The following is a 17781-nucleotide window of genomic DNA, read 5'->3' on the forward strand; positions in this document are numbered from 1 at the left end:
GTTCAATGTCATGTTCTCAATGTGGCCTTCTTTGGCTGCTCTATTTAAAATGCCTATCTCCCATCCCCAGAATTCTTTATCTCCCTTCCCCAACTTATTTTTCTTCCATCTCTTTTCATGATCTGACCCATGATGCTATTTTACTTATTCTTCCCCACCAGAGCATAAATATCATGAAAAAAAGGATTTTAAATTGCTTTTCACCTAGCATAACTTCCACATTCATAACAGATGCTTGGCATCTGCAGTATTACAGTAAGTATATGTTAAATGAATTGGATGAACAAATGGGCTTATGTAAGAAGAATCTCTTACTGTTGATCAAACCAAACAAATTGTAAAGCCACTATCTTACGTGCAATATTTGTATGGGTTCTTTGTGAATGATGATGCAAGACCTAGGTGAGAAACGACTGGAATGTAATACATGTTTGAGCATCCCATATCTAGCGAGGTCTAGCCTCTTCTCCAGGTTGTTGGCAGCTGGATGGCCATTTTAGGGACAGACTTGGGGAGTGACTTGAGAAATGGCTCAGATGCATGCTCTGCTCTACCCGCTCCTAGTCTAGGTGGCTATTGTCCATGGGGTTTCTCTAGTCTTTATTAAACAAAATGAACAGAGATTTTAACCTTGAGCTGTAGATGAATGTGTATAATGTATATGTATGTCATATGTATGCATATGTAGTGAATGTATATGTTTGATTTCTTCCCATCATATCACATCTGAGACAAATCAGCAAATAAATAGAGGTGGTACTCATATTGAGATATGATATTCAAACGACAAAATTCAGAAAATATAGACATTACAAAATAATTCTGAAAGCCTCCTCATTAAATTGAGTTCAAAGAGAGCAAGGAAGCTTATTTATTTCTTAAAATCCCATTATATATTTAAAGAAGAGACTGAAAAAAGGGAGCTTGAAGCCTCCAAACATAAAGAAATTATAAAGAGATGGAGATGTTGATTATCCTGTTTTGATCTCTATACATTATATACCAATCACATATTGAAATATCACACTGTACCCCATAAATATATACAATTAATACATGTTAATTAAAAACAAATACCCACAAACCTGAGGCCTCACATGCTGCCTAGTACCTGGAAGGAGCTGTCCATGGTCTGGCTGAAGCGATAGCTATGCCCTTCCATGGCAGAGAGAGCACCGCCCTGGCCCTGGTTTCTCCTGCTCTCACCTGCTCTCTTCTAGGATTCTCTGATTTTACAGCTTCACACACTATTTTCTTAACTATGATCTGCACTGGATTATGAGATGACATTTTCTGATAATTTTTCCTTACTTTTTATGTTATAGAATTTGAGAGAATAGGTACTAGGTATATACCTGTTGCTTTGGGAAATTGTACACAACCTTCTTGCCTTCTTAGTAGCTCAATCCTATGGGAGCTTTAAAAAAATTATACTTAGAATATTATTCTTTGTCAAACACCTGTCGTTTGGGGTGGCTGAATTCCTTTATAGCAATCCCTCTTATTTATTCATTTATTTGGTACTGGGGATTAATCCCATGGGTGCTCTACCACTGAACTACAGCCCCGGCCTATTTTAATTTTTAGTTTGAGACAAGGTCTTGTTAAATTTCCAAGGCTTGCCTTGAACTTGGCAACCATCCTGCCTCAGCCTCTCAAGTTGCTGGAATTACAGATGTACACCATTGTGTGTAGCAGCAATCTTTTTTAGGTGAGAGATTCATACCTATCTTTTCAATGAACTTCTTTGAAAAAATTGATTTTTTAGAATCTAGGCCAGTATTTGTCAAAGCATTATCCTCCATCCACTGAATCAGTCACTTGGACTTATTTGTCAAAGATGCAGACTCAGGCCTATTGACCAGGGCTACTACAGACCCACTGAGTCAGGGTCTAGTAGTGGTATTCAGGAATATGCACTTTTGTGACAAGTGCTCCCACTGAGTGGCAGCCATACCAGTTTGGGAACCCTCACCATAGAATACACCATGGTAAGATGAGGTTCTCATTATTTCTAGGGTGCAAATCAGAATGTCTTTTGCCCCATATTAAGTCTAGAGTCATTGCTTTCTCTACTCTTAAGTGATGGAGCTACATTTCTAGTGGATCAGGAAAAAGTAATCCTTCCTTTGTTTTGGGGAAAGCAAAGCTTCTTGCAGTTGTCTCAGTGGCCATTGCCCTTCACTTTTGCATGCTGCCCTGATCCTAAGTTTTGCTACATTAGGTTATCTTTTTTTTTGTGTGTGTGTGGATTTTTGCCATTGCTTTAAGTGAGGCCTCATGGTTAAGTCTGCAAGCATTGAGCTCAACTGCCTGGGCTTCAGTCCCAGTTCTGCTACTTACAAACTGAGCTAACTTTTGGCAATTTGCTTACCTTTCTGTGTCTCAGTTTCTTAATCTGAAAGTAGGAATGATAATAATAGTATCAACTCCATAAAGCTGTCTTGAAGGTTACAGGGGCAAACATATGTTGAGCACTTAGAAATAGGTTCTGGGACCCAGTAAATGCTTAATGTGCTGATCTTATTATGACTGTATTTTGCAGTAGTCTCCAGCCCTCTACCAGAACATAGGGAAAGGGTCTACCTTTCCATACTCTGGGAAGGATTTGTATGAACTTCAAGCAACCTGTTTAATTGAACTGTTCTTTTCTTCCTTTGGGGTAGGTGCCCTTCTGTTCTTGGGCAGAGCAGTCTAGGTCAGTGGCTGGGACTGCCAAAATGTCTTCCTTCTCTGAGTGCCCTCAAGATACTTTGGTCTGAGCCAGAATCATGGATGTTTTTGCATTTAGATAATTTTCATGTCTTTTTCTTTCTTTCTTTTTTATAGCCCAGGTCTTGCTTGTCCCAATTTTCCAAAGACTGTGGCTCACTGTTTCCTTTTCAGCTGCTTCTCATCTCTGTTCTTTGCAGTGGCACACAATGGCATGTGCTGCCTTGTTTTGATGAGAAGAGTGGCTTCCCCTCTCTGGATGAATTACATATGTGAGTGGGAGCCCTTGCACTATCGCACCAGCACAATGCCTCCAGTGCTCTTTCAAAACATCTAGAGATCACTTCAGATAAATTTTTCCCAAGATCTCATGGTGTCAGAATGAAATGAGAATGGTTCCCTTTGCCTGGAGAATTCTGTCAGGGGCATAGAAATGGAGGTTCCCCCTTGCTCCTCTATCACAATAGCAGCCCCTTGCTTGCGAGCATTGTCTAGGTTCTCTCTTCAAATGTCAGTAATTGCGAATCAAGCAGAGAGAATGGCATCTTTTTTATTCAAAATAAGATTTGGGCTTTAGAAATTAATCACAGATGATATTATGCTGCTGAATGCTGTCTTATTACAAACATTATTCCTGGGGTTCTAGAAGCACTTCTGGAAGTAGCACTTCTATATGCTGCTGTATTTCTTTTGTATCTTATAGTCACCTAGTTTTTGGATATTTCAAAGAAGGATTAATTTATATTTGCAGGTGTTTGAGGTCTCAAAAAGTGGCCCTTCTTCTGTTTGGATATCTGTAAGCCAATTTTAATCAAATAACTTTTTGTAGCTCCTCATGTGGCATGTTACTGAAGTCCTTCTATATCTGAAGCATTCCCCAGGTATGAAGACAGTTCAATAATAGATATATTGGCAGTGATTGTGTGCTAACTGTTACCCCATCACTGCTATGTGCTGCCATGACACTTGCTCTGAATGTATGTCAAGGTGCCCCCTTTTCTGTGGGTGTCACTGTCTCTGTAGCAAGGGATCCCTGTCCCTGATATGGAATAACTGCCTGTCTTTCAGCAGCACTGAGTTTTCATGTTTCCCTTCACCTCAGCCAAGTTCATGCCAACTTATATGACTTTACCATATATAGTAATAAAGAAGGTGACAGGCATCAAAAAGAATGATGACAATAATAAATTCTGATATATTGAATACATTATCTGAGAAATCCACATTCCACAGTGATATTTAGAAAGAGCAAGGGAGAGAGAGGAACAGAAACAACAACAACAAAGGAAGTCACTTTTTTGTAGACATGCTGGCTAATAAATATAGAGGAATACTAGAATGTAAAAATTTCCATTTTGTAACTCCCTTTTAAATAACGTGAGTGATCAAATTTGCTGAAAGATAGTTAGGCAACTGAACATCCCACCAGGTATCCCATCATGATTTACTTATAAATGACAAAGGGAAAAACATGTCTTTACAATAGAGGTTTAACTGTCAACATCTTAAGCAAGTGGCCAAGTAATGGAACAGTGTGACTTCCTGGTTTGATGCAGTGAGAGACATACCATTCCCTTTGTGGTGCTCTGATAGAAATATCTGGCCTAAATCTGGTCATGGCAATTCAGTCAGATGAATCGAGGCAGCCTGAGCTTCTCAGCATGTTCAGTGTCTTATAGAACAGAGGAAGGCAAAGGGACAGTTCTAGGTGTGGAAGAGGTATGGGAGATGAGGTTGAGTGGACTGAATGCCGGACATAACAGCAAAAATGCAATCCATAAACTTTGGATGCTAAATTTTGAAAAACCCATACAAGACATTTTCACTTAAATATGGGCTGGATGATGTCATTAAATTCCCAGTAATTTTCTTAAGGATAAAGGTACTATGTGGAGGGGGAGATACATGCTGAAGTACTTAGGGATAAAATATCATTATCTCTATAATTTTCTCCTGGATGATTTGGCAAAAGGGAAATGTATATACTCCCATCTATAGATGGAGTTGGCTGTGGCAAGCTGGTAATAGTTGATGAATCTAGGTAAGGTATAGGCATGTTAATCACATCATTTTTTCTATTTCTTGGTGGAAAGACAAATGGAAAGTCATGTGCCTTGTAAGTCATGTAATAGTTGATGACTCTAGGTAAGGTATATGTTAATCATATTGTTCTATTTGTTAGTGGAAAGACAAATGGAAAGTCATGTGTCAGTTAAAAAAATTATTTTTAGAGAGAGAGAGAGAAAATTTTTTTAATATTTATTTTTTAGTTTTCGGTGGACACAACATCTTTATTTTATTTTTATGTGGTGCTGAGGATCGAACCCAGGGCCCCGCGCATGCCAGGCGAGCGCGTTACCACTTGAGCCACCTCTCCAGCCCAAGTTAAAAAATTTTTACATAATATATTCAAAAGTGTTTTCAGTATGATCTAAAATAACTAACCTGTTGTGGGTCACTGCATATTATCCTTTAACTAGTTAATTATAATAATTGGATCTTCATAAGGATGCATTCATAATACCATTGAATAGACAGAGAGGGAGGCACATAGAGGTGGCCTGACTTGGCTAAGCATGCTTGATGGTAAGGCACAAAGCTGGGACTAAAATGAAGGCTTTTATTTGAACACCCAGCAGCCTCTCTACTATGGCTTGTCATGGGTGCAGCCAGGAATCTTGCTATGCTTTACCAGATACTCCTTCTCCAAAGGATCTCAGAAAAAAAATCGCCATGGCCTTCCCTTGTCTTATTGGATTTCAGATGTGAATAAAGGTTGCCTCTTTTTTGAGACTGGTATCACCAATCATCCAGAATATTTTAAAGGTGGTGCAGCTAAGTGCTGCTCATTTGCAGTGGGGTGGGGGTGGGGGTGGATTTCAAGGTGGCCTCTTGAGGAGATTTAATGAAAAGCCAAAGTGGCTATAAAGGGACATAAGAGTATAATGCATAGTTTTAGCATTAGCCCCACTGAGCTTCTCCTGCATCAAGTAAAGTGTTTTGTTTTCATTAAATGAGCTCACAGTTGGTAAAGATTTAGGTGGGGTGGGGGCAGGACAGGTTCCACTAGAAGCAAAATTTCAAATACTACTAATAATGAAAAGAGAAGGCTTGCTTTCATTATTTTCTAATTAAGGAGTTGAACTTTATAGCTGGGAAAATAAAGCTTTCCTCTTTAAGTGTAATACCCTTTATCCAGCAGGGTGCTCCACATGATCCTTCACTCACAGAAGGGCCCATTCAGCTGAGAACAAGTGCCAAGCAAATGACTAATCACTCCCCTTCCAGATGAAGTGCCAAGACTAAGGAGGGGGATGGAAGCACAGTTCCTCACAGGCCCTCTGGGAGAGATGAATTTGAAGTCCTCATTAACTTCAGAGGTGGGGCAATTACACCCGACTGGCAGGTACTATTCCTCTTAAATTCATAACCAACACAAGTTAATGTCCCTGTAAAAAGAATACCATGCAGCTCTTATGCATACATACTGGAATGTGGTGTCTGAAAGGTTTCTCTTCAGTTTGGTGGGGTGGCCCTGTCTTGGAGCTCATAGTTCCCTGTGGATTATCCCAGTGTGCCCTTCATGCCTCCGTCCTTTCATTCCACTCCACTCCCATTCCTGCACATTTACCTATTGGTTCTTGATTATTTAGGATAAAATTGATGAAAGTCTTGAATATTTTGATCTTTGCATAAAAGCTACTCTAGTACATGGTTTCTTCTTAGTTTTTTCAGAGTTTCTTCCAAGCCTTGTCCCCTTTATCTTTGCATTCAAAACCCCTGCAATTCAGTGTCCCCTCTACCCTAGCCATTTATCTGGAAACATCTTTCATTTCTTAAACAGGATGTTCACTCCCAGGTGTGAGCCTCACCCTGGCCATGCTCTTGCTCTTGCTGTTTCCTCACTCCCCCATCTCTATTTTGATACCACATAATGGTTAAGAACATGCCCTCTGGAGCCAGATTGCCTGGGTCCAAATCTTGGCCTTGGATAAATAATTAAGCCCTTCATCCCTTGGTTTCCTTAGTGGAGCTGAACCTTACCATATAAGGTTGCTGTGGAACTTAAATGAGTTTTAAAAGGTTCTTAAAACAGTCCAGGCATTTAATAATGCTGTCTAAATATTAGCTGCTGTTAATAAATTTACCCATACAAATACTACTGAATCTGTGAGATACAATTCAAGTCTCAGCTTCACCATGTAGCCTCCCTGGAGTTCTCCAACCCAAGAGGAATTCTCTGAGACCTTATTTCTGCATACCACACACTTGGAGGGGAATATCTATTGGCTTGTATTATTCCTTTGTTATTTCATGTCTCCTACCCTCATTGAGTTTATAAGCTTCTTAACATGAATATTGTCATGTCGTTTGTGTTCTCACTAAAGGCATTGTGAGACTCAAAAGTCATAAGCTATGTGGTGTCTCCTCACTCAGAGTTCATGCTGTGAATACCCTGTGGAAACAGGGGATGTGGGGACATGATATATAGTTATAAATCTATTATGCAATGGTGGGTTGGAAACAATTTATACACAGCTGCCAGAGCCATAGTGTGTGAGGGAAGTGGCAGGAGCTGAAAGACTATAGAAAAGTATTTCTGGGATCTACACAGTCTCCTTCCCAGTGTTCAAGAGTTGCTAGTAAAGAATTTAAGTTATTTTAAAATTAGTTTGGTTGCTGCTCTGTATCTTTTTGATTGCAGTCTGAGCTGGGGCTATGTTAGTCACAGTTTTGTAACATGGCAATTATATGTGTAAAATTATATCCACATAAAGTAAAAGTATTATACAAATGCAGTGTGCCATTGATACCAATTTTTAGGATCTATTGCTATAAAAGGGAGTTAAGACGATCTTTCCTCTTGCTTTCATCTTTCTCGTTACTCCAGGGTCATTCCAATCCATATTTTCTACTCCCCACCCTGAGCTTATTTATTGCTTCATCACAATCCCACCATGGGCTGTAACTAAGGTGGAAAGAGTGAGAGGGATGTGCATGTGGAGAGCAGAAATGAATATATGTCACTGGGCTTTGGATAAATGAGACATGGTGCTTAGGATGCTGCTTCTGAGTGGTGGGCAAGGGAGAGTATACATGTGAAGAGGGATGGCAGTGTTCTAAGTGAAGGAAGTCACTCTGGTGCATTGTAAAGGGTAAGGGCACCGAGTACAGTGCCCTTCAAATTATGATTACATGTAAATTTCTTGGGATCCTGTGAAAATGCAGATTTTAAATCAATGGGTCTGCACAGATCTTAGAGTCTGAATTTCTAACCAGCTCTCAGATGATGCTGAAGATGTCAGTTCATGGATGATACTTTAAACGATAGGTCCTTAGGAAACATCATGAAAAGGACAGGGCTTGTGAGCCTAGTGACCTAAGAGTGACTGTCAAATGAAATGTCATAATTTTGAAGTATCATGGAATGGAGGAAATGGGCATTGATGGTGTTACTTCAAACATAAAGTGAGAGAGATCCAAGGGGTAAGTGAAAAATCAGAGGGAGAGAACAAATTCCATTGATGAACTACTCTACCTACTTGGAGAGTGTCCTTCCAAACTTTGCTCAGTTGAAACCTTGAAATTCCTGTGTTTCTTTAATCATGTGCTTTCTTTAGCCATAACCCTCTAGGCTGTGTTTTCCAAGCCTCAAAGCATTCCACTGATTCACTGAACAATTTTATCACCTGGAAATTTAGTACTGAAAATCTTTAGGATCTATTTGATTGGTTTTAAACTGAATTGAGTGATTAGTTGTCCTATGAATATATAACCTAACAGTGATCCCATATCATTCCCCCAACCCTTGGCATTTTAGGTTGAGAAGGATGTCACCAGTTGGTGAAGAAGGTGTTAAAACATGAGAAAGAGCTCACCTCAAGCCAGAAGTAAGAATAGCAGGAGGCTGTGTGGCAGAATGAGTTTCTGGGGAGTTTACTCACAGTGTTATGGATTCGTTATTCATCCCTTGAAAAGCATTTCCTGGTATGGTGGTTATGTACAAGTTATCACAAATTTCCCTTGAGGAAATAAATGAGAAATATTTACTTTCCAAATTTTAGCTGCAAATAGGAAACTGTTATGCATAGCAATCAGCTGGGTACTTACAGAATGAAATTAAATTCGGAGGAGAAGATCTTCGTAACATCTGGAAGCATTCGAATGCCTGTGTTACAGATGCTCCTATGATTCAGGGCAGGATGGTGATGTGGGCAGAGAGTGGGTAAAAGTGATTGTCATTAAGGCATAAAGACAAAAAGGTGTAGAAAGGCATTTTGCAAATGCTATTTTCACTTTAAATAAAAACATTGAATTTGGCTTTATCAGTATCACTTCTAGCTGATGAAGACCGTAAAAATTCAAAGGCCCCTACTGCTCTGGAGAAGTTGTTCTAATCACTCCTATTTAGAGATCTAGGAGTTGGAACTAAGCTTTCAGGTCTTTTCCATTTGTATTTCCAACCTGTCTTTTCACATTAGATCAATTGTATTTTCCTATTGTATTACATTCTGTTTCCTTCTGGTAATTAGCTTATTCTATGCTCTTGATAGTTATAGAAAGCATCCCTCTCTTTTGGAGCAGGTTTTAACTCAAACACTTCAGGAAGATTCATCTCATGTGAGAAATTCATCTTCCTTATTATTAAAAACCTTCCTTTATTTATCTACCTCACAGTTCAGGAAGTTCTTTCTTGTACCTCATTGAAACCATTGTACATTCTTGTGGTGTCTGGAGCTACTCAAGGATCCTCTTCTTTTCCTCCAGTCTTTTATTTAACCTCCAAAGAAGAGAGAGGCTTAAGTGACAGGTAAAATTGAACTTTTTATTATAAGAATGGACTCCTTTAGAGGCATCCAGACAGTTGGATTTCCCCCAACTAACTTTTAAATTCACCAGACCTGGACAACTGATAGGAACTGTCTGGAACCCTGGTGACAATGGAACAAAGCCAGGTTTCCCTTCTGGCTGTGGGTCTCCTCTTTACTCATAACTCTCTTGAATGGATGAATGAGAATCCATGCCCTGTTTGTGGCTAAGCAGCTTGGGCTTAGTTTGGGCAAGAGGGTTTGGGTTGGGGAAACATCATATTTTTGGGTGAAAATACTATTTAATAGATAATGACTCTTGGAAAATAAGGGGCAGTAGTGGTCAAATTTGGTTCTTTGTTATTCTTATGATTTTTCAAAGTGATTGATACTGCAGGATGCTCACATGACTCTAGGTCTCCTGAAGATTGGGAAAAGCAGAACACCAGGGTTTGGAATTGTCCAATGTTGGAGTTGCCAAAGAGCTGTGCCAGTTCCATCAGCACCTCCTGCAGGAGGCCTGGGAGCAAGATGATGATGTGGATCACCAGAGTGATGTTCCTTCCCTGCCCCTTTGTTTTTCTTTTTTCAGGTAGTGGTGGGAAGTGGACTGGGGTGTTTATGAAATTTAATTTTTTAAAAAGAAGAGAGAATTATCTAAACTAGGAGGACTTAAATTTTTCTGCGTGAGTAGGGAGGACTTGATAGGTGAGAAGCTCTGCTATTGATCAATTTATAGATTGTATCAATTTTCAGGAATTTTGGCAAGGACAATTGCTGTTTGGCTACAGTTGTACTCAATTTGTCATGCTAAACAGTAGTGTTGGTATGATTTAATGGGAAAAAACAAATGATTATTTAGTTTATTTCTCACAGTACATGAAGGCAGTACATAAGAAGTTTTCACTTGACAAATGAATGAACAAATGAGATAAAGGAGATACACAATTCTCAACCAGCAACTATGGCTAAATCAGAATTGCCACTTTCACCTACTATCTGCTCACCTTAGAGATTCTGATGTACCCTTTTTGGAATATTGTGACCCCCCCTCCCTTCCCAGGGTCAGCTCTGAAAGTAACAGCAAAGAGTGATGTTCTTCTCAGGTGTTTGGGACAGAAAAAATGCTGGGAACCACTTCCATGTATGCAGAAGAACCCAGCATGGCAGCCAATAAGAAATGTCGATTATGTTTAAATCAGACAGCTAAAGAGGAGGAACATGCAAACAATGCCAAGTAGATGGTTTTAAAAAATATTTCTCAGCCTTTTAATTATTTTGGTTTTCATCAGATGCCCATCTTCCCCTTCCCAAATGGTTAAAAAGGAAAATTTCTCACAGGTATTTTAACCGGGGAAGATTTGTAAATGCACCAGGCTCAATGTGTACCAGGTTTTTGGTGTTCTGGATCAGTCTGTAAAGAGAGGGGGAAATAGGAAGCAATTTAATTGATGGATATTGTTTGGAATGCATGAGGCTGTGGTCACCAGAGGTTGCTGCTTGAAAATGGAATCAACAAAATCAAGCAAATTCATGTGCTTGAGAGGAGCTCCCAAGACTTTGGAGATGGAAATGGTTTGCTGAGGTTATTTTGAGGGAGCTTGGCTCAAACCTTTTGAAGAGGCAGTTGTAGGTATCATAGCTGTACATCTGTACCTGCCCCTCCTGCTCCCCATCAAATACCTCTGACATTTAGAGCTCCTAGCCAAGTAGATCCTGTCCCATTGTGGAGGCTGGTTGGTGAGAGATTCTGCACTCAGGAACAAATTAGTTGCTCTCCTCTGCAGGCAAATTAGTCCTCTTCATATTGAACTGGCAACCACACTGAGCAATTATCCAGATGGGCACCCAGTCTATGCAACAGCACAGAGTAGAGACTAGGGGTTTGGATTTTTGGAAACTTAGGGATAGTGTATAGATAATTTGCTGTGTGATGATGCCCATCTTAACTTCCCTTTGCTAGTGTTTGCTTCTGCAAAATTGGAATAATAATATTATGTCTTCTTCCTTTCTCATAGGTTGGTGGGTTTTGAGTAATAGAATAGGTCGAGATAATTTGAGACAGATAATTTGAGCTATGATACTACAATGGTGTTATTGCCTCCCCCCCCCGCCCATTCCATCAATTACTGTGACCCTGTAAGAAGTAGCCACAATTGTTGAGTACTGCCTACTTTGGATTCAATAAAAAGCCTGTAAATATGTGCGGCTTTCTTGACCCAGGTAACAACAACCTAAGGACATGGTAATCACCTTTGTTATACAGAGAAATATAGTATATAGTTTAGGAATATGTACTGTGAGATCAGTTGGTTTTATTTGCGGGGGGAGGGAGGATACTGGGGATTGAACTTGGGGGCACTTGACCACTGAGCCACATCCCTAGCCATTTTTTTAAAAAATTTATTTAGAGACAGGGTCTCACTGAATTGCTTAATACCTTGCTTTTGCTGAGGCTGGCTTTTAACTTGCAATCCTCCTGCCTCAGCCTCTGGAGCTGCTGGGATTATAGGTGTGCTCCACCACACCCAGCTACCAGTTGTTTTTTTTTAATCCTGATTTTACCCATCATATGAACTTGGATGTTTTCCTCATAGGATAGTTTTTGAGGAAGACTAAATGTGGGTGTCTAGTTCACAGCAAGGCCTTATCAGGTGTTAATAATGATTGTTAGAATTGAAATTAAGAAGTTGAATGATTTCTTTCCAGTCACACAGCTGAAAAGTAGCAGAACTTGAGTGTGACCCCATTTTTCTGACTCCAAGTCTAGTGCTATGGTTTCCTATCACTGGCATATATTTGCAAATAAAAGATGGAAATAGGCATCTGATTCTTCAGTGTGAGTGATATTTTGTGGTAATTATTTTTTCAACAACCAACTCAAGTAATCATGGGCCATAGGGCTTTATATGGGTGAGATGGAAGAGGCTTTTTACCTCTTAAAGATCTCTTGGGGGTCTTACCTTAGACCATTTGTTCATATATTCATTCACTCAATGTACATTTACTTAATGACTACATGTTCCAAGAACTGTCCTAGAGACTGGGGATACAATTGTGAAAATGCAAAAAGAGTCTGCATTGAGCTGGCATTCTAGTGTCAGGGACTTCATTGGGAATCGATAAATATTCCCTTTAGTGTTCTTTATTTTTCTTTGTGTTGATAAATGTTGCTTTACATCACTGGAGGCTTTATTATCATTAGCTTCCCTGGTGGTTCTCAATATAGTATGTGCTTCAGCATTACCTGGGAAGTTTGTTAAAACTGCAGATCTCTAGGTCTGGGAGAGCACAACTATAATGGGCCCTATGCACAATTCGGCTTCAAAGCCAAGTCTAGACATTTTTGTTTGCACTAAAGTACCCATTATTTTGGATTTTTCTGTAATCATCTCCTAGTGGATATTTGTATTTTATCTCCTTTGCATTCCAGTGGTGCTTGGATCAGAACTGGACACATGGTGGGTACTCACATACTTATTGGTTAATTATTCTTTTTAGATAATTATTCACTGGAGCATTTACAGGGAGACCTTGTGGTATAGTGGAAAATACATGAGCTTTGAAAAAGATAGGCTCAGAATTGTCTAAAGAGTCACACTGGTCAAGTTGTGGCACTTTTCCCAGCTTCCATTCCTTTCTTTGGGAAAAAGGGATAATTATCCCACTCTGCAAGGTGGCTGTGAGGATTAGTGACACAACCTAGAGGAAATGCCAAACAGTAGAGTTCAAAAAATATCCCATGCTGCCACAATTCCCTTTCTTGTACTTTTGATACTCCTAAGCAGGGGAGACTGAGGGATCTTTGCTTGGGTGGGAACCACATATGGCAGTGGTAAGAGGTTTGGTTTCAAAGTCATCTGACCTGGTTTCTAGTCCAGCTCTGGTACAACTTGCTGTGTGACATCAGGCGAGTTAGTTGACCTCTTTGGGTCACAGATGTGTCATGTGAAAACTCAATTGAGTTGGACTTCTCCCATCCTCTTTTTGGAATTAAGAGAAAATGATGAATTGGAAGGGGTTACATTAAAAAGTTAATTCCAAAACACCAACAAAATACAGCATGTCCAACACACAGGGGCTCAATATGGGGCTTTTCATGGTAGGTATTCAAGAAGCATTTTACTGACACAAAGAATATGCCAGAACAGCCCCCAATGAACCACTTCATGATCTCTAAGCTCCTTTCCAAAATTTTCAACTACCCCAAGTACTCCATACCCTCCCTTCCCTAAGGCAAGAGCTACTTGGCAGAACTTCACAATGTCAATTTTAATTTCCAACAGTGTGTTGTGATGTTTCAGGGTTTATACAGCTCCCAGAGAGAAGCAGTTGTCACTATGGCAACCTTCAGGCCACTGCAGTGAGAGAAATTAGTGCCTGCCCAGACCTAGTAATTGCTGAGTCTTTTCCTCTTGGATTCCTAGCAGTAGATGCTTGAATACAAATACCAAGTGGGCTCCAGCCAGCAAGGGTAATAGTGTACAGCAATAAACTATCTGTTAGCTGATGCTTACATTTCAGACAAATTGAGGAGGTTGTCAAAGGCATTAGCTTCTATCCTTTCCAGGGAATCACTCTGAGAGATTTCTCTAGGGGAGAAAAAAAAAGTAAAAAAAGAAGCATGAAAGAAATGACTATGTCTACATAATAAAGAAGAGTGTGTGTGTGACCCAACAACTAGGTGCTGCATTGTGTCCCTCTGGAAAAGAACAGAATGTGCGAGTTCTGCTTACATCACAAAATACTAACATCTCCCTTTAGGAGCACCCATGGGTGTCTACAACCCAGATGCAGTTGAAATGTAAGTTTCAGTAACTCCCATTTATATGACAGGCTTTTCTCTTATTTATCTGTGACTTGGAATCACAGATTTGTTAGAAGTAGATAAGTCCTTTGAGAAAGATGCACAATTCTTGAGAAAATCTAACCAGACTCTCTTGTTTTGGAAATCGAGTCCCTGAGAGGACAGGCAAATAGTATTTTTGTGAAGTCTCAAGACTAAGATTAGGAACACTGGGGTCCCAATTCCATCACTGTATTGAAGCTTTAATTTGGTCTAAATTAGTTGCTTCATAACTTTTTTTTTTTGGTTCTGGGGTTTGAACCCAGGAGTGCTTAACCACTAAGCCATATCCCCAGCCCTTTTTTTATATTTTATTTAGAGACAGGGTCTCACTGAGTTGCTTGGGGCCTCACAAAGTTTCTGAGGCTGGTATTAAACTCATAATCCTCCTGCCTCAGCCTCCTGGGCCACTGGGATGACAGGCATGCATCACCACAACTGTTTAATAACTCTTAATTCTGCTGTTTAATAACTCTTAATTCTTGATTTCCCAAAACACTCTCCTGAGGCTATTGTAATGGTTAACCTCTGCACGTGGCATCCATCATGGACAGTAATTATCCTTTTCCTTGACTGTTTTCTTATTCTTGAGCCAATCAAGGACATAAAAAATTTTTATTTCCTTCTGAATCCCTGGTGGCTTTATATTGCCTGGTGCATAGTTAGACAATGAATGAATAAATGAATGGACTAGTGAATAAACTGACTTTTTAAAAACACACAAACATAAAGCAACCATCTTTGCTATCCCTAAGCATGTCAGTAATGTCAGTGTTATCCAAAATCCCAACATGAGCCACTATCTGCTGCCAGCTGAGATAAAAGTCTCAAATTCACAAATTGTACATTTGTGTATTTCTAAGGTTAATGCTTACTGAACGCTTCAGACTTGATGAGAGCTTTAGCCCATAGAAAGGCAGAGCCTAAGGCTGTTAATGTCTTTTCTGAACAACACAGTAATGGATTGCCTGGGCTGATTCATCTTATTCCTACCTAATGTTTGCTTATTTAACTGTGTGGCTGCTTTTCTTAGTAGGAGGTCTTAATGCATTGAAAGTTATCAAAACTCAACATTTAAACTTGAGAGCAGTCAGAAGAACATGGGTTAGGTTTTAGTCAACTGACATGTCTGTAACCAGCAGCAAATACACTATAAGATGCACAATTCTTGAATATATTTTAATATTCTTAGTTTAATATTCTCATTGTTTCTTTTCAATATAGAATTTTAATAACTTAATAATGATAATACTAAACACCCTAAAGAGCAGCAGAGTTTCTCCAAGGAGCTAGGCTTAACAGTATAGCATCTTCTTTGGAGGTGTAAATCTGCCTGAAAGTCCAATGGATTGTTAATGTTAGAGATGCCTTATAGGAACAAAATAATCATCCTTTGATTCAGGTTAGCATTAAGGAGGATGCTGGAAAGTTCTTTCTCCTGAGAAAATTTTCTCTTTATGTATGGAGTCTTTGACTCTGGAAGCTGAAAAAACCCAGGGACAAATGATTGAACTTACATCTGACAGACATGAGATCATACTGCATTATCAGGCTGCTTTACACTTCTGATAAATGCCTTTCATCAATAAATCTATAAATACTGTGTTTTTGTCATACACTTATTATATTTTAGATACAAAGATTATCTTCTGATGCACAATAAACTTCTAACACATTTTCTTCTGTGTGGGAGTTATCTAAAAATGTGACACAAGGGAATAGCTGTTCTAGTAGAAGAATTTTTATGATTGAAATATATCTTGTTTTTTGCTTAAAAAGTGTATCATCACTTATCAAAATGCATTCAATTCTTTGAACCAAGGTTAATTATCTGGATTTTAATGACTCTTGAAAATCATACCTTTTCTTCAAAGGCCCCTAGATATTATTTGTATTATGAAGATAAAAATACTTGGGTGTCCTAAACACTATTTCTCTCCTAGAAAAATTATTCTTTTTCAGTTGTGTTTTTAGAAGAAAATTCATTATTTTGATTATGAATGTCTTTTAATATGCAATATCTTACTTACATTTTTACGACCTCATTAAGTCCTCTGAAAGCTTGAGATGGAATGATTTTGACAGGGAGATAAGTGAGTGATCTAGAAAAGAAAAACGAAAAGCCAAGAGTTTAAGTTTTCAGACTGGGTTCCTTTTAAGTTTATAAATAAAGTGTGTGTGTGTGTGTGTGTGTGTGTGTGTGTGTGTGTGTGTGTGTTTGAGAGAGAGAGAGAGAAAGAGAGAGAGAGAGAGATATTACAGAGGTAACAACTGGATGCAGGTTGAGTATTCTAACATATCAATAAGGAGATATACCATGACTTATTCTTGGTATATGTAATTGGGTGGTTACGGTCATGAACATTGGGATTAGATGCATCTGGGATCAAATCTCCATTGTCTCACCTCCTGATTATGTGACCCTGAGCATGTTCTTTAAGCCCTCTGTTTCTTTTGTCATCAACAAAATTGGAATAGTAATTCCTATCACATAGGATTGTTGTAGTAATTAATCAAGATTACCTCTGTAAAGTCAAGGCTCGAACCAAGTAAATAGTTAATAAATGGCTTTAGAGTGGTCCTGTAGAACTGATTGGGAGGATGAAATAAGAAGCTTTTTTTTAGATACAGTGGAGAAATGAATGGTGAAAATACAATTGGGAACCATGCCGGTAGGAGAAGGGAAGATTCCCTAAGTAATGGCCTCTTTCCACCTAACCTATCTTCTTCAGGCAGCCATTTCAATATAGTCCCAACCAGGCCACTCTGCTCCTATGGTTTTATTCACATGGGAATTTCACATCATTTGGGAGAATGTCTATGAGAGCACTAACATCTACAGGAACAACTTGAGTATTCATAAAATTGAGGTGAAAGCTGTACAAGACATAGGAGTTGAGAAAAGAGCTCCAGTTTGCAACAGGAAAACCAGTTCAGGATGATATGGGAAGGTTAAAGGATCTTGAGGTTAAGAGGTGCATAAGAAAGCTTCCGCAAATTAGAGATGAACAGTCAACCATTTATCAAGCATCTCCAGTGGTTCAAGATTCAGCTCAGGACTGGCAAAGAGGAAGCGAATGGATCAGGTCATTTCAAGTGGAAATCCAGTGACTATCAGGTATATGAGAACAGAGTGGGGAGATGCTGTCTCATTTTTTCTAGATGTCTACACAGCAGGGACTGTCTTAGCTTTCAAGAAGAAACAAGTCCTCTGTGATGAGCAAGTATCAATCAGTGAGGCATTAGAAGGAACTTGCTACGTTGTAATTCTGTTACATATACCCACTTACAACTTTATTTTATTCATGCAACAGTGGCATGAAGGGGTATTTCCATTTTGATAGCAGAAGAAATTGGGTCAGAAAGAAATTAGGTACTGTGGACAAGGTAACAACCAAGCAGACTGACTCTGAA

At 39.1% G+C, this 17781-nt stretch overlaps 1 protein-coding gene across 1 annotated transcript in view; it reads right to left on the minus strand.

The window, feature by feature from the left end:
- The window catches only part of Lhcgr (luteinizing hormone/choriogonadotropin receptor), a 55204-nt gene that overhangs the window by 19495 nt on the left and 17928 nt on the right, over window positions 1-17781 (minus strand). Inside the window, exons 2-6 of the mRNA XM_026385757.2 lie at window positions 16398-16469; window positions 14039-14113; window positions 10861-10935; window positions 8824-8898; window positions 8658-8735 (exon numbers count right to left, since the gene is read on the minus strand). Of these exons, the coding sequence (XP_026241542.1) occupies window positions 8658-8735; window positions 8824-8898; window positions 10861-10935; window positions 14039-14113; window positions 16398-16469 (375 nt within the window). The remainder of the gene's footprint in view (window positions 1-8657; window positions 8736-8823; window positions 8899-10860; window positions 10936-14038; window positions 14114-16397; window positions 16470-17781) is intronic.

Source organism: Urocitellus parryii, chromosome 12 (assembly GCF_045843805.1).
Source record: "Urocitellus parryii isolate mUroPar1 chromosome 12, mUroPar1.hap1, whole genome shotgun sequence".
Lineage (NCBI taxonomy): Eukaryota > Metazoa > Chordata > Mammalia > Rodentia > Sciuridae > Urocitellus > Urocitellus parryii.